A 24,203-nucleotide genomic window follows, 5' to 3' on the forward strand; every position below is an offset into this window, starting at 1 on the left:
GGCAGGAAAACGAGCGAGGCACGAATCACCGTGAAAATAGACAGACGACAAGAATATGAGGCGACGAAGATTGCAGCAGTAGCAGAAGAAGAAATTTTTCATTCGCTTAATCGTATTGACTGAGGAAATATTTTCAATTTATGCAAAAAAAGAGTAAAAATAAAATTAAATCAATGTGGCATTTAGTTAAATAAATGTTGCAAAATGGAAAGTAATAAACAATTGATAGCGGAGAGAATTGTAACTCCAGGTAAGTCATATGCATTTTAAGTGAAAAATTTGCAAGCCAATAAATGTCTTGACCGACGGTGTTAAAGAACAGTGGAACAAGGATGATATAGTCATCCACTATGTTAAGTGAATATAATTAATATTTTATGGAAAAACTTCATATTCAATATTAAAAATAATTTCGTTAATAAGATAATAAATTTTCTGATTACAGAGCTATATTTTCTCATATCCAAGTTCTTGGCTTCGGGTCCCCTGAAGGAAACTGCAGAGGTGAGAGTTGATTGTAAACAAATTTTATTCATTATTGTTTATTATAATACATGAATTCTTTTATTTTTTATATAATCTGCAGGTGCTCGTGCGTGAATTGGAACAGAAGAAAGTAAGTATCCCTATTTGCAAGCATAAAAAAATGCATATATAAGTGGAAGTTCATATAGTAATTCAAGCAGAAACATTTAATTTGTAAACAAACTTGCGTGTCCCTACGTTTTAATTGTGGTTGGATGTGCCATCGCCACTGCTCCATGTGTGTACTTATTTTAATGTCTAAAGCTATACTAAATCAAAATTTGTGAATAGTTTTGTAAAAAACGTAGATATGTGTAAGCGAATTCTACACATCAAAAGTTTTGCCTGGTTACCCGGCTATATTCAGTGCAGGTGATTTTGGAGAATTGCACGTGTTTATACATTTCTAGAATAGAAAGAGTTATGTGCAATCATTGAATCCATCCATTATTTTGGTCTTGCGTTGGAGGTTTATAAAAATAAAATGTATCCAATAGTTTTTTTTTTCAATCTATAAGAACTTCCATAAAATTTGGATATTTCAAGTTAATACCATTTACCTTTTGATTGAATTTCATTGTTTATGTTTTCGCTTTTGTTTTGTTCTTTAATTTCTTACTATTTTGCTAATTTTCGGATGTAAATAATTGAGGCTAGACAACAAAATTAAAAAAAAGTTATGTTATACGTACAAAAACATGTATTTAATTACTTTCCAATATTGTAATATTTTATTTAAATATTTAATTTAATTTTTACAATTTCTAAAATTTTTAAGGTTTTACCAAGACGGACGGATTGGCTAGGTCATGAACACGAGCAAAGCTTCGCAGAATTGGTGAGTGTTAAATATACGCTTATATACATATTGTACTTTATAAACAAAATTTTTGAGAACAGTGGGCCGTTTAGTTCAAAGCGAACAATTGTATATTAATTTTTTAATTTCCAATTTTTTTTTTTTTGTAAAAATATTTTAAACTAAAATTTCAACTTTTAATTTAATATCTATCTACAATTATTCAATACTATAAATCAATAATATAAAATAATTATAAATGTTATTATATTACTTGCAGTTTGTCCCACTGTATGTTCAGTCTACTTAAAATATGTACTTTGTTTTTATAGATGAAAGTTCTTTCATTTGGGGTTTCTAAAGTTAATTGTTTCAACAAAAAACAGTTTAACAGCGTTTAAATAATTATATCTCTTTATTACATCAAAATATATGAATTCAATGACTTATAATTCGTAGTAGCACGCTGTTCCGCCATGTTGTTTTGTATATCAATGAGGGGTTGAAAAGTGTATTGATTCTTTGATATACAAAAGTAAAAAATGTAATGTAATTAAATTTTCTGAAACTAACTAATATTGATTGATTTATTAAACAATGTATTTTTCAATAATTACACATTGTTTAGTTTATATAATTTTTTAAATTTTATTATTTCATCGAGAAAATGTGAAATATACCAGAATTTTTGATTCTGTTTGAAATTTTAAAGAAATCTTCAAAATTTTGTTAATAATAACAATTAATGTTTTTCGTAATAAAAAAATATAATACAAAGTAACATGTAAATATGTATGTTTAGATATTTTTTTGTTCAGCATTCGTTGCTGCAATACGATGTTGGCAGACATTTTGACTGGGCCACATAACCAATCACTATTGTTGTCTCTTTCACTCAATACATTTAAAGTCATGCAAGTTCGTTGTATAGCAAAGGAAAACAGTATATAATAAGTATACGCAAAATTTTTATTAAACTTCTTTCCGTAAAAAGAGACAACAGTTCTACCGTAACCGTGGTGAATATTGCGTTTTACTTCTCCTATGCTTTAACTATCTTCGTATTTATTTTTAATTTTGACGTATTTCAATATACATTGCATTTCCAATAGATTATTTTGTTATTGCGTATATGATTTGTTCTAGTTAATAACAAGCATTCAAAATATTTATTTTAGGAGCAAAAATATGCGCATATTGGATCAAATCATCTTTTAGAAATATGTTGTCGCATAGGACCAATACTAGACAAAGATCTACCTCCTGCAGTATTGGGTATAATATCCTTACTTGGTACTGGTCGTCAAAGTTTACTACGGACCGAAGAGAGCATTTATCGATCACGGTCATTGCTAGATTATTGCACACGTTTACATGGTGTATCACTGCCAGATTCGTCAGTAACAAAACCTATTCACAATTTGCGTAAGTAAAAAAGAAAAACATTTATGAATCAATTTATGTATTCTTTATTTTTTTTAATTATAGAAAAAGTACTAATTGGACGCGAATATGGAGGACCAGTGCGTCGGAAATTGTTGGTACCCATCAGTTTATACAACAAAACCAAATTACTTAAACGCACTGTAGGTCATTTGTCGTCCGTGTATTGTGTGCTCTTTGATCGCACTGGACGTTATATTATAACGGTAACTGAGAAAAAATAAAACGTAATCTTTAAATAATTCAATATATTTGTTTTAGGGTGCTGATGATTTACTTATTAAGATATGGTCAGCAATGGATGGACGTTTGTTAGCTACGCTGCGTGGCGCTTCTGCGGAGATTACGGACATTGCTATTAATCTTGATAATACAATGTTAGCAGCTGGTTCATTGGATCGTATATTACGTGTTTGGGACATGCAAACTACTTCGCCAATAGCAGTGCTCTCGGGCCATACCGGCATGATCACGTCTGTAAATTTCTGTCCCTCACCACGGGGTGACTTAAAATACTTAGTGACCACTAGTACAGATGGTTCAATTGCATTTTGGCAATATTCGACACCGCGCGGACAGAAAATTACATTTGCGCCCAAGCCAATTCAATATCATGAAAAGTTGCGACCCGGACAGGCACAAATGATGTGTACTACTTTTTCACCCGGTGGTATATTCCTTGCAGCCGGTTCAGCAGATCATCATGTAAGAGTATATATTATGTCGGAAGATGGACCCAAACGTATACTCGAATCGGAGGCTTATACTGATGCCGTAGATTCGGTACAATGGTCGCATCGTGGTTTACGTTTTATATCCGGCAGTAAAGATGGTACAGCACATATTTGGAATTTTGAATCACAGCAATGGAAGAGCACAAAACTTTCCATGACTGACCGACTGCCAAGGTGAGCGATCCACCAATTAGTGAAAGATAAAGTTGTTTTTTATTTTTCGTTTCTCATTGATAATGTGTAAAAATACAAATACAGCTGCCCCCCACCGGAGGAAGGAAAGAAATTGAAAGTTACCATGGTCGCCTGGGATTGCTCAGATAAATATGTTATTACTGCCGTGAATGACTTTACGGTGAGTTTATATTATGAAAGTTCGACTATATTCAATATATATATTTATATTTTATTATTTAAAGATAAAAATTTGGCATTCCAAAACTGGTAAACTGCATCGTGTATTACGTGGCCACAAGGATGAACTATATGTATTGGAATCAAATCCGAAAGATGAACATGTGCTGCTTTCTGCCGGTCATGACGGACAAGTATTCCTATGGGATATTGAAAGTGGTATTGCGATAGCAGACTTTATGAATGATATAGATGGGCAGGGTCATGGTGGCGTATTCGATGCCAAATGGTCACCAGATGGCACAATGTTTGCGGCTACAGACTCGCATGGTCATTTACTCATATATGGTCTTGGAATTGGACCGGATAAATATAAAATAGTACGTACCTGGACATAAATTTAATAGAAATATAATTGTATTACGATTTTATTTTTAGCTTCCAAATGAACTATTTTTTCACACGGACTATCGTCCTTTAATGCGTGACGCTTCGCAATATGTTGTAGACGAACAGACACAAGTAATGCCACATCTAATGCCGCCTCCTTTCCTCGTCAATTCGGAAGGTAATCCCTATCCGGTACAGTATCAACGTTTTGTACCCGGTCGTGAAAATTGCACACGCGAGCAATTGAGACAAATATTAACAGTTGGTGATGATGGTACCGTTATTGTTCCCAATATCAATGGTGCTGCTGGTAACTTTTCACACATTGACCGTCTCATCGCCGTATTGGCTAATCGTCAAGGTACTGCTCCGGTACCACCTGCAATGGCAGTTGGAAACAATCTACCAGCGAATCACTCACAACTCGATCGTCTTATAGAGGCGCTTGCAAACCGTCAAGGTCAAGATCAGGCACCCGATTCTAACAATCGCCCATCGAGTAATCGCTCTGCAGCTGGCGTTGTTGGAAATGCACGTTACAGTTTCGATGATATGCCTGGACGTCAAATTGATCCGAATAGTACTCCTCGTCAGAGCTCCGGTAGTATTACTACACCAGATGAACATCAGTTGGTACCGACTGTTGATCAGCCCGCACAGCCATCACAGACTAAATACTTTCGCCGAATCTATGTACGTCCTATGAAATACCAACAACTGCAAAATCTAAAGCAAACTGTGTATGCGGCTGGACAGTTTGAGTTGCAGGAGTATAAGCGTGAGATGCGTAGACGTCCAATAATGATTAACACCGGTAACGTGGCAAGCGCACAGTCCAGCGCGAACAGACAACGTAATACGCGTGGAAATAATGACGTAGGCGGTGCAGTACGTTCACGTCGTCGCCAGGGACAAAGCAGTCAATCACAACCGGCTTATCGTACACGCGCTGTACGGGATCAAGAAGAGCTAGATGCGCCACAGCAGCCAGAAGAAGAGGAGGAGGATGAGGAGAGCAATTCCTCTTCGGGCGATACTAGCTACTCGAATGTAGAAGAAAATCTAGAAGAGTCATCGGATGATTCGGACACCGAAAGTTCTGATTACTCAGATTGGGTCGCCGATACACCTGGTCCGAATTTGGAGCCACCGAAACGTTCAAAACGCAAACCGCTGTCAAGAAGACGTACCTTTAGCGATGATAGTAGTGACGAAACTACAGAACAAGCTACCACATCTGGAGGTGCAGCGGCAAAAACTTCTAGGCGGAACAAACGTGTTGTTATACCCCCGCCAGCACCGAATGGTGAAATACCCGAATTGTATAGACCGGCCGAGTGGTTGTCCGAGGTGATACCGCGTAAGGCACCTTACTATCCACAAATGGGTGATGAGGTGGTCTATTTTCGTCAAGGGCATCAACGTTATCTGGAAGCAGTGCGTGTCAAAAAAGTATACAAATTAACACACAGCTCAGAACCATGGAATTTTCGGACACTGCGCGACCGCGAGTTTGTACGTGTAATCGGCATTAAGTATGAAATACGCCCACCGCGTTTGTGCTGCCTCAAATTGGCAATGATTGATGATGAGGGCAATATGACGGGTACATCTTTCAAGATCAAATACCATGATATGCCTGATGTGCTCGACTTCTTGGTCTTGCGTCAAACTTTCGATTTAGCAGTGCAGCGTAATTGGAGTGTTGGTGATCGTTTTCGCTGTATGATTGGTGATGGCTGGTGGATGGGACAAATTGAATCACGTTATGCTCTTTCAACGGATTTTCCCGACTCGTATTTCATGTGTTTCCGTGTGCGTTGGGATAATGGCGAATACGAGTACATGAGTCCTTGGGATATGGAACCCATAGATGAGAACCGTCTACCCGATGAGGTCGGTGGTGCGGTACCCGTGTTGCAAGAAGAGATACGTGCCACCTTGTATCAACCGAAATCGGAAGAATGGCATAGAGGTGATCGAGACGGTTCTTGCAGGCGTATCATAAATGGCTTAGAACAGGTAGACATCTTTCAAAGCACCAATATAAATAAAAAAATAATATATGTATAAATAATTTTTAGGTTATGCGCCTCTCGATAGCTGAACACTTTTTGGCGCCTGTTGATTTAAATGTATATCCTGACTATGCCTATCTGATTGAATATCCAATTGACTTGACGACGATAAAGTCACGATTCGAAAATCACTTCTATCGGCGCATTACTTCAGCTCAATTTGATGTACGCTACTTGGCTACCAATGCTGAGAAATACAATCGTTCCCACACTAATATTGTGAAACATGCACGCATTATAACTGATCTTTGTCTGCGTGTAATAAGGTGAGTGATCAATAAAATATTTTGCATTTAAATTTTATATTATTTTGCATTTGTTTAATAAAAAATTTTAAATTTGTTTATAATTATAGAGAATCCAACGATATAGATGTTGCAGCTGTTTATCATCAATTAGTTGATGTCTATCATTCGTCAGAAACTGAGAATGATAATGAGTCGGATGTGGTACCTTCGACCAGCACTGGCCCATCGACATCGGCTGCAGGACGTCCAAAGATATCAGCGACACGCAGGTGTGTACATACAATTGCACTTTTATAGCGTTTGTATAAATTGTATTTTTATTTTGTATAAAACTCATTTCATGTATTTACAGATCAAGTCGCATACGTTCAGATGGTGATTGGCGTACTGAATGTCGACAATTATTAGATTTAATGTGGCAGCGCAACGATTCACTGCCCTTCCGTGAACCCGTGGATACACTTGAATTCCCCGATTATCTGGAAATCATTTCCTCACCAATGGATTTGCGCACTGTTAAAGAGGATTTACTCGGTGGCAATTACGAAGATCCTTTAGACTTTGCAAAGGATGTGCGTTTGATATTTCAGAATTCGCGTAATTATAACACCAATAAACGTTCACAAGTGAGTAGAGAAATATGCCTGTATACTCTTTGGTAGACAAGTGGCTTTGCTTTTGGCTTTTGTGCGGTTTCAGTCCTTTGTTGTTGTATTTTATTGCTATGTGTTTGAATTTTCATTGCTATTTTTCAAAACAAATCAAGTTGTTCTTCTTTCTTACTTTTTATGCATTAAGCTTTTGTTTCTTTTCAAACCAAATCCCATAGAATTTGAATGTTTTATCTGAAAACACAAACCCTTCAGTTTGAGACTATACAACAACATTAACACAGCTATTATTCTTAATATATTATATTTTCGCGCTTTAAACTTTTAGAAACACCATAAAAATATATTATTTTTTATTTTAATTTCGATCGTCGTTCATAACCTTAAAATTATTCATTCAAAACATCCTTACCTTGATCCAAATCACATATGTATATTCTTGGTTATGGTGGATTATATTTTTCTACTGCATCAAATTAAAAATTTTTTGTTTTCTATTGAATATACAGATATAATTTCCTTGCTTTTTATTTGGTTTCATATAATTTCTTGCTGATTTCCGTTAATTTGATAGTATTTCATTAATAACATTAAACGAAATTCTATAAAAATTCATATTCCTATTGTTAATTCATTTTTCTTCATTCCCACCATGCTTCCATGTATCAATCAAACAATCAATCAATCAATCAATCATGTAAACAATAACATTGCAATGAATGACGATCTCATTGTAGGAAAGTTTAGCGGTAAGGTTGCAATTCACTTGAAACACCAACATTAATCACATTAGCAATTGTACTTATTCTTTTTCCGCCCCCTCGAAAACTTGTATGTGCTGCTTGCGCCGTTTGTCTGCAATGCAACATACAGCCCGCATAACCTTACTTTTATTTTTACCCAACCACACAATTGTATTGGTATACCAATAAATACTCGTTTATTTCAGATTTATGCTATGACGCTGCGTCTGAGTGCGTTATTCGAATCGCAAATAAAGACGGTGATAAACAATTGGAAGGCGGCGCGTCGGCGTGCGAATAAGACTTCGGGCAGCGGTGGCCGCGGTTCTAGTAGCAGCCCTGTCAAGCGACAACCTCCGCAGGCAGCGAAGCGTGCACGCACACATCGTACGACGCGGCAATTCCGCAGCTCGGACGATGATGATGATGATGATGATGATGACGATGAAGAACCAGGTAGGGCACACCTGAATGCCCGTGCGGCGCAACGTCGTGCCGGAGGTGCAACTACGAACGGCAGAAACGGACTACATCGTGGGACTGTATCGGCGGTAGCGAGCACGTCAGCCGGTTCGAATCGCGTCAGCTCATCCTCCTCGCTGCAGCGGCGCGCAGGTGAACCGACACAGGCAACGCGCAGCTCACGTCGCAAGGCCGCCAGTCAGGAGTTGGATGATGATGATGACGAAGATGAAGAAGAGGACGCTGAAATACATGTGACAGACGAACATAGCACTGCCTCGAGTTCCACCTCAGAAGAAGATAGTGATAGCGATGATAGTTCAGAGGTAGGTTTAAATGATAGCAACGAAGGGTCGGATAATGAAACGGGGCGCGGCAAACGTGGCGCAGCTAGGCGTCGTAAGCGTCGCAGCGATGATGATGATTCTGAAGACAGTTATAAGCCAGACAACGATAGACGTGGTAGTAGACGAAGTAATGGTCGCAAGCGTGGACGAAAAAATAAAGCGGCGAAGAAGACGAGTCGAAAACAACAGGATAAACGACAACAAGCTACGCGAAAACGCCGCCGACGCATTGAAGAGGATGGAGATGAGGACTATATGGATCACAGTGAAAAGCGAAGTGCTACAGCCATGACGAATGGTAGTACCCGTCATACCGCTGTTACGAATGGCAATGTACGCAGAGGAAATCGACGACGGTTGCAGTCGTCCGAGGATGATCACACCGATATGATGGCACATCACACAAGTTCACAGCCAGATGAGAGCACCCAAGACACGATTACCGGACATCCGGCGACGGGAATGAGCACGCCAAAGAAGCGTGCCGCCACGTCTGTCCGATCGCAGCGCAGCAACCAAGCCAGTAATGCTGTAGGTGAAAATGATGCCACGACCAGTGCCGGTGCATTACTGCAACAGAGTCCCTCACGAAATACGCGCATGCAAACGAACTCGTCGCAGTCGAGCGGTCTGGGTACGCTTACCAATAGGCGGAGCGCCACAGAAATCGATCACAGTTATCATTTGCCGGTGCGCAACGGACGCATTGCTGATTCCGATACAGACTCGCGCGAAGTGGCGGCGAATGCGCGGCCAACCCGGTCGAGCTTTAAACGGGCAATCTTAGAGTGGGCGCGTACCAGCGATGTAGAGGACGCAGAACAAGAAGCAGTGGACGAAGAGGACAGCGAGGATGCAGAGGAGGTGCGTAGAAGCGTATTTACATAAATGCGTAATAATTTAATGGTAATATATTTGTGTTACATTTGCAGATTCTGCCTACACCGACGCCAACAAAGATAACACCTTCGAAGACCAACAATGCCAGTAATAGTAATCCATTGAATGCTCCATCGACCAGTCGTGCAGCACATGGCGGCACAGTTGTACCCGTAGCTGTGGGTCAAGTGCGTCAGTTACGCACCAATCGCAATACAGTCGTTGAACCGCTGGACGATAACGAAGACTCAGACGATGGTGATGGAAGCGAGAATGAGCCACTCGTTTCAAGTCAAGGCGGTGCCATTAATGGGCGCATACCTCGTAAGTAATAGAAATGAAAATACGAATGATTAACTATATTAATTTGAGATTATTTATTAAAATTTTGTACAACACGTTTTCATTAAAGCTGTCAGCTACCCGCCAACACGCAGCGCAACTAACACTGCCACACCGCGCTTGCAGGCGCATGCCGCCGCCATGAGCAACGCGCACATGACCCGCTCACATGCCACATCCACAACGTCTTCTTCGAACGTAACTACCTCCACATTATCAGCGCACGATCACAATTATTTGGGCGCAGAAGCGTTAGGTCCGTCCACATCGGCAGCAGCCGGACGCAGCAATACACGTCGTGTACTGTCGCGTCATCAGCGTAATGCCGACGAATTGGATAGTAGCGCTGATCCACTAGAGAATATAAGCCTGCTAATGCAAAATCAACGTCTACGCCGCACACTACCCACATCGACGTCGACGTCGCAAAGTGCAACCAATGGCGGAACGATAACAGCAACAGCGCCGACACGCGTGCCACAGCGTACAGTGCGACGTGGACGTTCACGTTACAGTCAAGAAAATTCGCAAACTGCCGAAGACGATGATGACGACGACGACGAGCATGTTGTCGATGGTAGTGGTGAGGAGAATGCCAGCGGTGCATCCGACGAAGGTACCGACGGCGGCTCGAGTACACATGATGACGACGACGACGTTGACGCCACCGATGATTCGGAAGACAATCAACCGTTAACCTCGTATGTACCATCTGGACGACGCACTCGCAATCATGCCAAACCGGCACGTCGAACCAATCGCCGGCGTGGTTCGGACGATTCATTCGTATGCGATGATGATGATGAAGACTACGAAGTGGAACACCAGCGACGACAACAACAACAACAAAGATCACGTTCGCGTCGACACAGCGAACGCGATCGTAATGGTGCACAGCGAGACGGTCGCAATCAGCGCGGCTCGCGCAATCAAAAACGACCGCGTTATAATGAACAGAGCGATGATGAAGCCGGCTCACACGATTATAGTAGCAGCCGGAAACGTCGTCGTGAGGGAGATGATGGTGGTGGTGTCGTTGGTGAAGTTGTCGGCAGCTCATCACAACGCGCAATGAGTCAGCGACCGTCACGCAATGTCGAATATATGGATAGTTCAGAGGATGACGATGACGACGAACAATTGGTGAGCGTAAGTAGTCGTGGACGCGTACGTAAGATTTCGGCCAAAGCGCGTGGTATTTTCAAAGATTAAACTCGTGTATTACCGACTGAATGATGGCAGTACCGACACTTCAAATCAATTCATATTTAAAAAGCCATTTACACATATACAAACACTCTCATTCACTCACACTAAAGCGTATAGTTAAATTAATTTGAAAATGAAAGGAACAACATGAGACATGTGACAAGGCGTTTTGAAGATCTTCCTTCTGAATTTGTAATTATTATCATTATTATTATTAATATTATTATATTTTTATGTAATACTTAGCTCGTTTTAGCTGCGCGCTTTTTCCCTTTATAATATATTTACATAAATTACGGCCACACAAACATGCAACAACGCTTTGCACACTTTCAAGAGCGCGGCTAATTAGTTTTTTAAGTCTTAGTTAAAATTGATGCTTTAAATATATTTGTACATGTGTGCGGATTTTAGACACTTGGAAGCTGTTAGAGCCAGAGCAAAAGACGCGTAGCAATATGCGCTAATAAACACAGTTAAATCCTATTCGCTTATTTCTCTGATTATTTGAAAAAAAAATTTATAAAATATTGACATCCATGTGTCCTTTAATTAAATGTAATTAACCACGTTTGATTTTGACTCAACATTACGTTATATTACATTCAAATTTTATTTGAACACGCAATAATTCTCGAACAAATTTTTACTGTGCTCTCATGCTTCCAATTATCTACTTTACATATAAAATTAGAAGAAAATTATTGATTCGTTTTTAATTTGAAACATTTTATGTATATCTCACTACATTTTCATTATTTGCTGAATTACTGCAGATAAGTATATGAGGACACACATGCACATACATACATACATGCAATATACATCTACATTATACTCATAGTATACCTTCATTTCATACCATGTATTGCGGCCTATCCATCGGTATTGCCTCTCATCATCACCATACATCATTTTATTGTTCCCATCTGACTACACACAGTCATAACTTATTTCAATGTAAAATTATAATTACTACTACACTTAGGACAGATAAGACCAAATACAAAATAGAAATTTCAAAAACGAATTGTGTTATTATTATCCTTAACGGATATATGAACAGTTTTATAAGTGGTAAGCATAGATCGCTGTTAAAAAGTATGAAGGGTTAAGGAATGTCCGACAACTAAGACGATCGGATCTACTCGAAATGTGGAAGATCGGAAGAGTGGTTCCACTACTGAAACCTGGGAAACCCGCCAATCAAGGGAAATCTTATCGCCCGATAACTCTCTTTTCCCCGGTAGTGAAGACAATTGAGGGCTTGCTACTCCCGACATTCACGTACTGCAGTTGGTACCTAGCGGAACATCCGTAAAGTGAACAGTAACACCACAGCAATTAACGTCATAAACGATCGGATAGTTTGCGGCCTTAATCTGAATCCATCCTGAAAAAGAACCGTCCGGTAGCGTTGTACCAGTTAAAAGATTTTGACACGATCAAACTTACAACGTTGATAGAAGACATGATGATGGACCATGAGCGGTTGGCAATCATTCGTATTATTTCGAGGTAAAACATCAAAGTTAAGGAAATTTAAACAGGGAGCTCCGCAGGACGGTGTGCTCTCCACGTTAATGACTAAAGTAAAGAGCTGCAAGAAGATCCTCAAGTTGTTAGCCGGAAGCGGGGGGAAAAGACAGAAACGTTGCTGGCCACTAACAAGGCGCTCTGCCGGCCAGTTGTCAATTACGCAGCATCGGTAGGAAGATACAGACGTGTCAGAATATCGAACTACGGACAGTCACAGGATGCCTCTTGATGTCTCCTGAACCAAATTTACACAACTAGACCGTTATACTACCTGTAAAAGAGAATCATGAATTTCTCTCCGAGCTCGAGTTGTTACGTGAAATTAGAGTTCTGGATATTGTAGCAGGTTAAACTCCTACTTATCCAGACTGAACCCTAACGTACAGAATATATTATATGTCCTGCAAGCAACGAGTCCCCGCATGATACTAATCACTTCTTGGCATGCCCAACCAACCCGACGCGTCTAACACGCTTTTCACTAAGGTCCGATCCTGTCGAAACAGCTTGTTTGCCTACCGTTAGATGACCTCGACGACAACTAGACTTATATTTTCCGGTTCAGCAGAGCTGTGTAATTGTTATAACAACAACAACGATCGGACCGCAGCCTGTACTCACAAAGTATCTACAGACCATTAAAGAACAGTTCGAAAAATATGACAGGACATTACTTAAAAGTATGCACACAAGGGTTAACGATGAGATTTCTACGTGCTTTTAATGATATTTAATATTCTTAACCAAATGATAATGAGTATTTTATGTCTATACTCGAGTAAAGTTAACTCGTTTATATACCAATAGCCTAGATATAGCACAGGTTCCGTTATTACCAAGGTTCGTTGCACAGTTATTTGAGTTTTAAAGTAAAGCGTTTAACATATTAATATTTCTTTATTTTAATTATACTTAACTGTAATTTACTAAATTATACATATATTCACATGTGAATAAAGAAAGTTTATAGTTGCGCATTGCGTTTTACATATTCTTTAGCCAATTTCTTCACCTTCTCCACATCTGCTGGTGTGCCGAAACGTTCTTCGAATTCCAAATATTTCTTGAAAATTGTGCGCATTTTCTTCATCGGTATCTTTTGTATGATGGCGCGCTCCAAAACGCTTCTACAATAGAAAAAAAACAATTATGCAATTTTTATAATGTTTAAAAACAGTTACTTATTAGAATACGAACCGCGCAGAATCGATCATTTCCGATTTCACCAACATATCAATATACTGGGCCCATACATCGACACGCTTCGGATATGAGGTGACCACCTGATCGAGCAGTGTTTGGGCCATTTCATTATTGCCATACTTGTGATTTAAATTGCCGAAAGCAACGATGGTGTTGACGTCTGAATAAGGAAGAGATGTTGATTTTAATATAGAAAATTATTTTACCAAAGTGCCTATACACAAAAATGTATTTCAGCTAAATAATATAATACTTACGCTCTCTTTCGGGCAAACAAGCAAGCGCCTTGTGCAACAATTGCTGCGCCCGTTCGTGCATCTCGATGCTGAAATATGCATTTGCTGTCGCCCGCCATATCTCCGGTTGTGCCTTGAACTTCTTTGTTACCAAGGTGATCATTTCAATAAGTTCCTGAGTTTTCTTAGCATCACTAAGTATTTCCAAAGTGCGCAGATAAACTTTGAGTGGATCATTGTAGGTGATAGCTTCTTTGAGCACCTCATCGAAAGCTTCTTTATTACCATAGCGCAGCTCTAAATTTAACAAGGCCACCCAAATATTAAGCTGTTCATTATTTTCACGATATGAGATGGCTTTGATGGCACGACGTGCAACTGCGCGAGCTTTCTCAATCTCCGCCGATTGCAAATGATAGACCATATAGTTGATCCAGTGTTTACTGTTGTTCGGTTCGGAGAGCACCAAACGATCGAATTGATCAATACTCTCGGGCAGATGATTTGGATCGGCATATTTTGCTTCGATTTCACGCAAACGTGTTTCTTCTTCACGTTGCAATTTAAATTTCTCAGCGGCAGTTAGTTTTTTCTTCTTTTGTCCTGCTTGTGCGGCGGCATCTTCATTGTCCGTTTCGTCTTCATCACTGGATGCTTTATTGTCATTGTTCAAACGGGAAAGATCTGCATTCCAGAAACCACCAATACCGGGTAATAAATTTGGTGCAGGCTTGGTTTCCACAGTGTTCGGCAGTGTTTCTTCTTCATCCGAGTCTGCGTTATTTTCAACGATAACTATCTGATTCGGTGTTTTGTCTTCGTAAAAGAGTATATCATCGGTTTTAGCTTGCTTCTTCTTCTTCTTTTTGGACGGCGCGTCGCTTTCGTCTGGCACTGTTTGTTGCTTTTGTTTTTTTGTGGGCTTTTCAGAAATCTTTACTTCATTGGTGGTTGTTGCCGTTTCGTTGGCGGCAACAATTTTCGCTTTCTTCACCTTCGGTTCATTTTCTAGAACAACATTTGTTTTACGTTTTTTCTTGATATCGTGCCACAGCTTCCAGGTGTTATCCGGCACAGCAATGGGTATCTTCTCATGTATAAAAGCAACTTTGCAGAAATCACCCTCCTTTAAACTAGCGCAAGCAGAATTTTCAAAGTCATTGAAATGTAAACGTAATGGACAATATATGAGTGGATTGGGTCCTTTCTTTAAAGAGCACACGTAGAGTTGTTCGGTTTTCAGCAAAACCTTGGCATTAATGCCTGATTTGTCTACTAAATTGCTTGGTAGATGCTTCTCTTGGCTGACATGTGCCACATCAACTTGCTTATTGCTGATGTACACCAATTCATTTGAATAGTCTACCCACAGCACCAGGCACTCTTGTTTAGCACCCACTTTGGGTGGTTTCGTTTTACCGACCAGTGTCGATTTTACGACGGCCAAGACTTTTGTTTTCTCCACCTCATACTGCCAATCATTAGTATCGGCATTTATGCCAAGGAAACAAGCGGAAACTTTGTCGCCGACTTTGTGTTGCGCTATTTTGAGTCCCAACTTTTTATGCGTTTTTCGCACCTCCGTTACTTCATTTAGATATCTGTAGTGGAAATATATAATATTTTAAAATATTTTTTTTTTTGCATAATTGTACACTCACTCTTCCAGATAATGTGCGGTGCTGCTCAGCTCGCCATCCCATACGTCGGTTAATTTAGCTGTTACTGATATGGTTCTCGTAGCCGGTTCTTTACCCAGCACTTTCACATAAACCACTTGCTCGGGCGTAAGTTGCACATTTGCATTTTTATGCGCATTTACGAGCAACATCTTTAAATGCACTTTCACCAATTTGCCATAATTTCGTATGGGTACGAACAATTCCACAATATCTTCATGCACATTCTTCACATGTGCCTTCAGAATATCTCCTTGTTTTATGTTTTGCCAATTGTTGGTTAAATGTGTTAAGAAATATGATACGTCACGCATACTGAATATATTCTTCACAATACAAACGGCCTGCGTTTCGGTATCAGGTGTGTAGGTGCGTAATTTGGCATAAACCAAATCCGGATAGTCTGAGAGTAAACGTAATGGCACCAGACCTTTCACTTCGATTGCATTTGCTTCGGGATCGTCTTCATCGAATTCGTAGTCACCTTCCGGATGGTATGCGATTTTTATTTCCAAACCCGATTCCAATGTGTGCAAAACTGTAATTGGACATATTTCACCCAAACCGAAAGTGTCATCAGCTAGCGTTAGCGTAATTTGTTCGCCATTCCTTGATAGTATGCGAAAGGCCATTGTCTGGCCCTCATAGAATGTATACATTTCGCTACCCAGCACTGAATTCAAACGTTGCTTATATAGCATGCCTTTGATATTGTTGAAGAATTTCACTAGCAGATATTCCTCGTTACATTTGACTATGGTACCCATATAAGTGGCGTTTTGACGTACATTTGCCAGTGTGCTCAGTACCTTACAGTGTTTCGCTAAATATTCGGGACGATTCGTCAGATACACTGTACGACGTTCTGCATTCACAGCCAGGATACGGCAGCGTACTTTAGCGTTTACCTCCAGTGTTTTTGGTACAGGCGCCAGATACAATCTTTCAATAATACCTATAATTACAACAGATAAATGAAATATACATATATTTATATATTTTAAATATTCTTACTTACCCTTAACTCTGCCCACTTGCATCGTATAACCACCAACTTTTGCATCACGTTCCTTCACCATGGCTGTCACAAATTCACCCGGTTTCAAATCATCCAAACCGAATATTTTTTCGTTGACTGTATTTGCATCATCTGTACATATATAAAGCGAATCCATGGGATCATAGTCAAGCACACGCACCTTATGCTTTGTTTTCTTGGCGTACTTCACCAAAACTTCATCTTGATCATAGTTGCCTTTGAAGTTCGCTTTGATTGATTTATATGATAAAACGCCTTTAAATTTATTATCCAGCACCAAAATAACACCACCGGTGCCAAGATGATGCACTTTCGCTGATTCAATAATTTCGCCTCGCTTATATTGTTGCTCTACAGGTTGCTCAATGGCGTTTGTGCGTAAGTTTAATGTCAAATATACAAGTTTAGTCAGCGGCATAACGTACAGAATACGCGCATTTAATGTTGAATTGATTTCATAGTCTTCTGGCAGCGCTAATGCTTCGGCCAATTGATGTTCGTTTACATATGCTGATAATGCTTCATTCATTATTGTGCCTTGCAGGCCATCCTTAAGTTGTTTTGTTACCGAAAATTGTACAATAGTACCGGGCAAAATGTAATCTATATTCGGTTCCGTTTGATTTTTTATTTTCATATTCTCAGTTTTGATTTCCTTGCATATACAAGTACTAACTGCCTTGTCAGCTGTAATTTTATCTACTTTGAGAAAAATTAGCTCACCAGCAACGTGATTGGGCTGTGCTTTTTCTAATGGCAAAAATGTGCGTAGACCTTTAATACCCGTTTCGATAATATAACCGTGTTCTTGTACTTCTTCTATTGCACCATTAAACACAAAACCTTTCTTCACATTGGTATGCGATAGTTCCGAGTGCACCTCATTCGGTCGCAAAGACATCAAAATTTGCATGCGTCCATGTTCATTTTGTTTTACCTCTTGTACGCGTCCATAAACAATCTGTCCGATATGATACAGCTCGCTCAGTGGCTTGAAATTGTTACTACTATCACTTTGCTCCAGAAATTCTCTGGTTGCTTTTGTGTAAGAGTCCGATATTTCCAAAGCTGACACACGTGCCGTCATACGTCCGGGTAGTGAAATACTCAGATAAAGCTGATCTATAGCTTTTACTACACCCATTATGGTCATGCCATCCTGTATAGTATCGTAATTGAGCAGCTCAGCGGACACCGACTGAATTTGTTCATTTTCTTCTTCTGTGCCAGCAATGAACTCATCATCTTTAGGTTTTTTCTTCGGCTTTTTGATTTTCGTTTGTAGCGCTCCAAAAATCTAAAGAATATGTAATTTATTTTGCGTGTGCATGGAATGACGATGTTTTATGTTACTTACAATATTTTCCTTTACTTCCTCTGGCTTACTTTCTTTTGGTGTGATTCCGCCACGCGGAAAGCTTTTCTCCACGATAACCATTTTCTATATTTTAGCAATATATATTCTACAAAATGTAATAAAATTATTTAAAGTATTCGCAGTGTCAAGAAGAAAAATAAAATGCGTTAAATATGTTGAGAATGAAACACACGTGTGGGCTCGGCGCAGTGTTGTTTCTTAATAACTATAGGGATATTCTAATTTGATACAACTAATTTTTAAATACTAATTCATTATTGAATTTTTTAACAAAAGCAATAACTATTATTCTTGATTATGAAATTTGTGAGTATATAAATAATAAACATTATAAATCAGAAATTAAGTAATATTTTACATTTCTACTTCCACAAAGAGTATTATTAAATCCCTCAATTTCAGATGGTTTGATTGACATTACTGCTCACTATGAAACATATGTTTTTTATTGCACATTTGTTGTTTTTCCACATGTTTGCCGCTTTCTTATTGAATTTGCTGTTAAAAGTTTTTATTAATTAAAACTAAAGTTTCAAAATGCAGACAATTCGCGAATTCACGCGAAAAACAAAGCGTGGCAATATCTTGAAGGTAACCGATAGTCCAATTACACTGTATAATTCATAACTAATTACATTTTTTATTAGATCGTGCGTGAGCATTATCTTCGCGATGATTTAGGTTGTGGCGCCCAGATATGTGAAAATTGTGTGCAGGATGAAACATCGGTAGCCTTGCTGCCAGAGCGCGAGATGAAAAGCACATTATTTCCCTTTCCACACTATATAGTCTTGGATACAAATGTAGTGCTTAACCAAATCGACGTACTAGAAGAAGATGCAATATCCAATGTGATTGTACTCTCGACAGTCCTGAGTGAAGTAAAGCATAATAGTAGTGCAGTTTATAAGCGCTTTCGTGAGGTGGTGCAGCATAAGCCGCGCGGTTTTTATGTGTTTGTGAATGAGCATCACAAGTAATTCGATTTTTTATATATTGTTTAATTCATTATTTTGAACAACCTGCTTATTTTTATTTAAGGGATACATACGTGGAACGTGAGCCCGGCGAGAGTGCAAATGATCGTAACGATCGTGCTATTAGGAAAGCTACACTGTGGTATGACCAGCATATAGGAGAAGCGCAAAATAATCGCTCATTCCAAAAGTCAGGACGGTTGCGCACTAGAGTTGTTATGCTCACAGATGATGTTGGCAATAGGGAGCGTGCTGAAAAGGATGGCATATTGGTAGCGAACGCGGAGGAGTATGTAAAATCATTAACTGATTTTCCAATGTTAATTGATAAATATGCGCGCAAGAGTTTTGAAAGTGATAAAAAGTCATTGCCTATATTCCCGACACACTTAAGTGTTAACGAAATACATGAAGGGATTAAAGCGAAAAAGCTTTTGCAGGGCTCGTTTCAGGCATCACGTGAAAATTACTTGGAGGGTGCAGTATCCGTCGAAGGTTATGAACATCCGGTAAATTTTTAATGTCCCTTCAGTTTTTCATATGAGATAATAATTGTTTATCAAATATTGCAGGTACTCATACAAGGTCGTGAAGCACTTAATCGTGCTGTTGACGGAGATATTGTGGCGATCGAGCTTCTACCACAAGAGGAGTGGACAGCACCAAGTGAAATTGTTTTAGAAGAGGGCGTCGATGAAGATCCCGGTGATAATGTGGAACGCACTGAGAAAGAACAAGCCGTCTTCGAGAAGAACCTCACAAAATCTGATGAAATCAGACCTACCGGGAAAGTAGTTGGTATTATACGTCGCAAATGGCGTCAATATTGTGGTATTTTACAACCAAGTCTGCTCGAGAACGCGTCACGTCATTTATTCGTACCGGCTGATCGTAAAATTCCACGTATACGTATAGAAACACGTCAGGCGGAACAACTACAAAATAAGCGCATAATTGTAGCTATCGATTCTTGGCCACGCAATTCACGCTATCCTCATGGTCACTTTGTGCGCAGTCTTGGTCCGTTAGGTGATATGAATACCGAAAATGAAGTGATCTTGCTGGAACACGATGTGCCGCACAGCAAGTTCTCTGAGGAAGTATTGAGTTTCCTACCAAAACTGCCTTGGATAATTACGGACGAAGTAGGTTCATCACATTATTTTTCAATTTGAATTAATGGTTTTATTATTTCCCAGGACTATGCAAAACGTGTCGATTTACGCGACTTGTATATTTGCTCTGTGGATCCGCCAGGCTGCACAGATATTGATGATGCGCTTCATTGTCGTGAACTACCGAATGGGCGTTTAGAAGTGGGTGTACATATCGCTGATGTAAGTCACTTTATACGGCCGGGCAACGCTTTGGACAAGGAGGCAGCAGCACGTGGTACCACTGTTTATTTGGTAGGCAAACGTATTGACATGGTGCCGGAACTTTTGAGTTCCAATTTATGTTCGCTAGTAGGTGGCGTGGAACGTTTTGCATTCTCCTGTATCTGGGAACTGGATAATGAGGCGAATGTTTTAGCAAAACGCTTTCACAAGAGTGTAATCAAATCAAAGGCGGCAATGACATACGAACAAGCACAAATCATTATTGATGACGCCACACAGCAAACAGAAATCGCTAAATCGCTGCGACATCTCAATAGATTAGCGAAGATATTAAAGAAACGGCGTATGGATAATGGGTAAGAATTTTTAATAAGCAATATAGCAATATTGTAGATATTTCTGTATTCTTATACATTTTCTACTCAACAGCGCCTTAGTGTTAGCCTCGCCTGAGATCCGTTTCCAGGTGGATAGCGAAACGCACGAACCACTCGAAGTGGAAGCGAAACAAGTGCGTGAAACCAATTCCATGGTTGAAGAGTTCATGTTGCTGGCTAATTGTACCGTGGCCGAGCATATTTGCGCAGAATTCCCCGAATGCGCTATGTTACGTCGACATCCGCGTCCTGCGCCCAGCAATTTTGAGCCCCTTATTAAAGCTGCGAGCCATCAAGGTTATGAAATTAAAACCGATACTGGTTTAGAGTTGGCCAGCTCATTAGATGCTTGTGTGAAACCGGACAATGCATACTTTAATACGATGATACGCATTCTGACAACTCGTTGCATGATGCAGGCAGTGTACTTTATCAGTGGCACGCTGCAGCCGGAAGAATTCTTCCATTACGGTTTGGCATCACCGATATATACGCATTTCACTTCGCCCATTCGTAGGTGTGTCTTTTCATTTCTTAATTAATCACAGCTGTTCAAACAATTCAAATGTATTTTTCAGATACTCGGATATCATTGTGCATCGCCTATTAGCTGCTTCCATTGGCTCGGATAGCACATACGCCGATTTGCTGGATAAGAAGCTGAATGAAGAGTTATGTCATAATCTAAATTATCGCCACAAGATGGCACAATATGCGGGACGTGCATCTGTGGCGCTGAATACGCATTTGTTCTTCCGTGGCAAAACACAGGACGAAGAAGGGTTTGTGAATGTGGATGCCAAATTTGAATTTTAAACTCAATTTATAAATTTACAGCTATGTGTTGTTTGTACGTAAGAATGCCTTGCAAGTGCTCATTCCTAAATTTGGTTTGGAGGGTACCGTATACCTAAACCCCTTATCCGGCGACAAAAAGCCGACTACAGGCGACGTAATATTTAAATTTAACGAAGAGGTGAGTTTTTTATTTACTGTTATATTTATTTTTTTAATTCAATTTTCGTAACTGTCTTCAAAGGACTATACACAACGTTGCGGTGATGTCGTTTTCCATGCGTTTGATCCAGTGACTGTACGTTTGAGCTTAGACTCGCGCAATGTCCAACATGAAAAACTCGTATTTCAATTGGTTAAACCATATATCAAGGGCTTCAGCGTTGACTTAACTACAGAGCAGAGTGGCGATGTGGAAATGCTGGACGCAGCGGTGTCAAATGTAGCAGATGGCGTTCCGCCACAAAAGAAGAGCAAAAAGTCACAAAAGAAAAAGAAATAATTATTTGTAGTGTTGCATAAAGTAAAACCCTCTTTTTTTACTAATAAAGAAAAAACGCACTGATATTACTAGGTATTATGTTTGCGTTGTAATCAAATTAATTATGATGAACGAACAGTTACGACGGGAGAGTGTGTTAGGTGTTAGTAGTGGCTTATGGATATTACATTTAAAATCATAATGGACAAACCATAATACCGAATAATAATAATAATGTAGACATAAGCTGCTAATCAAAATCGCATAATGCAAAACCAATCCTTCTACAAATTGTTATGGATGATTTATGCTTTATGGGACTCAACTATATCTATGGACCCATTGCTATCACTACTGATCATTGTTAATAAAGTGACCATTTTCCTTATAGCCGATAAAATATAACAACTTGACAATGATTTTCTTTTCTGAAATCTTTTTCAATGGTGGCCCCATGTTATTGAGTGAACCATGTTACTTCTACCAAAATTCATGTACTTTCTCTTTCTACGATTCAGTGAACGTATTTTATGGTTTCACATGAAAGAAATTCCATTTGAGGTTAGGAAACTGTTTCGAATAAGAACGATTTTTCTCCTGTGCGACACAAATCAGTAATTTTTTTCCCTAGGAAATGACATTCACAAAAATCTTACAATAAGGCTAAATAATAAAATTTCCAGAAACAATGATATCGGCTTCTCAATTGTATAGAGGTATTTTTACCTTAACTACATGTTAAATAAACTTGCATTTTTATTGGGTGCTCTCTCAAGTGTTGGACATTGAATCTAATTCTAAGTGAACACATAACCAAATCAAGTAAGGAAAATCAAAGTTCAGGTGCGAATATTGAACAATGTAAATTATTCAATACATCTCGTAGTCTGACTGAAATGTACATTATAAAATCTATCAGAGAGTTGGAAATCGTTATATGGGAACTATGTAGGTCTGATAATTTTTGTCAGCAAGTTATATTTTCTTGGGATATTTACATATTGATCGTTATAATAAACGCAAAGCCAACTGGAAATATATAACGTGTTGAAGAAGTAGACCATATTTAGATGGAAGTTGTTACATGAGAAGCTCTTTTTGAAGGTCGGAATTAGGTTAAGTTGTATGGATGTCCTCCAGAGAAGAAACACACGTAGAAAGGCAGTCCTTTGCCGGGGATCCTGGCCTTTGATTAGGTATTATTATTCGACAAAGCGTCTTGAACCTACTACAAGGATCCCTCTTTGATTAGGTATTAGGATCCGACAAAGTGACCTGAACCTACTATAAATCTGCGGAAATATTTCATTTCGACATCCGCTATTTCGCACGGTTGTTCGAAAAAGTAAGATCCAAGAAATCTTTTTTATGTTCTCCCAGAGGTGGAACATTCCAGAAGAAAGTGATGCGATTATTCAACCTCGTCCTCTTCCAGGCAGCTCCTACAGCTAGCATCAGGTAAGATGTTTAACATTACAGCGTGGATGCCGATGGGACAATGGCCAGTTAGAAACCCTACGACTAAGGATAGAGGAGCTCCTCCGCGGAAGACCTCCTGCGATTCACCTTAGGCCAGAAGAATTGGGGAAAGCGCAACTGCTAGTGACTAAACAGCGCTTGCTCAACTGTCCAGTATTAAACTGCAATAGGACAATGGTGCTCCTATATGTTTCCATGCTAGTATTAGTGAGTCAGATGAACCTGATCTTGCAAGCTCATCAGCATTACAATTTACTGTGGTTCCGCACTGGCCAGGAACCCTGACCTGTTTAATCGAAAAGTATAATGATGCCGCTGATAGTGAAGATATATATATATATATATATTTGGCGTAGGAACCGCTTTAAGCGATTATAGCCGAATCCACCAGAGCGCGCCACTCTTTCCTCCTTTTTGCTTTTTGGCGCCAACTGGAAACACCAAGTGAAGCCAGGTCACTTTGCACTTGGCCTTTCCACCGGAGTGGAGGTCGTCCTCTTCCGCGGCTTCCTCCAG

At 39.4% G+C, this 24,203-nt stretch overlaps 3 protein-coding genes and 1 long non-coding RNA gene across 4 annotated transcripts; 2 read left to right on the forward strand and 2 right to left on the reverse strand.

Moving 5' to 3' along the window:
• Positions 1-26: 26 nt before the first annotated feature.
• LOC105215821 (bromodomain and WD repeat-containing protein 3) lies at positions 27-11,449 on the forward strand. The gene is made up of 16 exons (XM_011189971.3): positions 27-250; positions 446-504; positions 587-616; positions 1,304-1,363; positions 2,503-2,749; positions 2,813-2,973; positions 3,029-3,675; positions 3,760-3,856; positions 3,921-4,235; positions 4,294-6,267; positions 6,330-6,589; positions 6,679-6,840; positions 6,924-7,197; positions 8,132-9,598; positions 9,667-9,937; positions 10,026-11,449. The coding sequence occupies exons 1-16, from the start codon at positions 205-207 to the stop codon at positions 11,165-11,167; spliced, it is 7,212 nt and encodes a 2,403-aa protein (XP_011188273.2). The 5' UTR covers positions 27-204; the 3' UTR covers positions 11,168-11,449.
• On the reverse strand, positions 6,945-7,719 carry LOC128920002 (uncharacterized). The gene is made up of 2 exons (XR_008470117.1): positions 7,595-7,719; positions 6,945-7,416 (listed from the first exon to the last, which is right to left on the reverse strand). It is a non-coding gene; the product is annotated as an uncharacterized LOC128920002 (long non-coding RNA).
• Positions 11,450-11,947: 498 nt separating the features above from the next.
• LOC105215820 (protein RRP5 homolog) lies at positions 11,948-18,415 on the reverse strand. The gene is made up of 6 exons (XM_011189970.3): positions 18,218-18,415; positions 16,840-18,157; positions 15,804-16,776; positions 14,164-15,743; positions 13,901-14,066; positions 11,948-13,830 (listed from the first exon to the last, which is right to left on the reverse strand). The coding sequence occupies exons 1-6, from the start codon at positions 18,296-18,298 to the stop codon at positions 13,668-13,670; spliced, it is 4,281 nt and encodes a 1,426-aa protein (XP_011188272.1). The 5' UTR covers positions 18,299-18,415; the 3' UTR covers positions 11,948-13,667.
• Positions 18,416-18,668: 253 nt separating this feature from the next.
• Positions 18,669-22,330, forward strand: LOC105215823 (exosome complex exonuclease RRP44). The gene is made up of 9 exons (XM_011189974.3): positions 18,669-18,829; positions 18,886-19,214; positions 19,280-19,724; positions 19,788-20,360; positions 20,415-20,911; positions 20,985-21,449; positions 21,511-21,714; positions 21,770-21,908; positions 21,972-22,330. The coding sequence occupies exons 1-9, from the start codon at positions 18,776-18,778 to the stop codon at positions 22,227-22,229; spliced, it is 2,964 nt and encodes a 987-aa protein (XP_011188276.2). The 5' UTR covers positions 18,669-18,775; the 3' UTR covers positions 22,230-22,330.
• Positions 22,331-24,203: the final 1,873 nt, after the last annotated feature.

The sequence above is a fragment of the Zeugodacus cucurbitae genome, chromosome 2 (genome assembly GCF_028554725.1).
Source record: "Zeugodacus cucurbitae isolate PBARC_wt_2022May chromosome 2, idZeuCucr1.2, whole genome shotgun sequence".
Taxonomy (NCBI): domain Eukaryota; kingdom Metazoa; phylum Arthropoda; class Insecta; order Diptera; family Tephritidae; genus Zeugodacus; species Zeugodacus cucurbitae.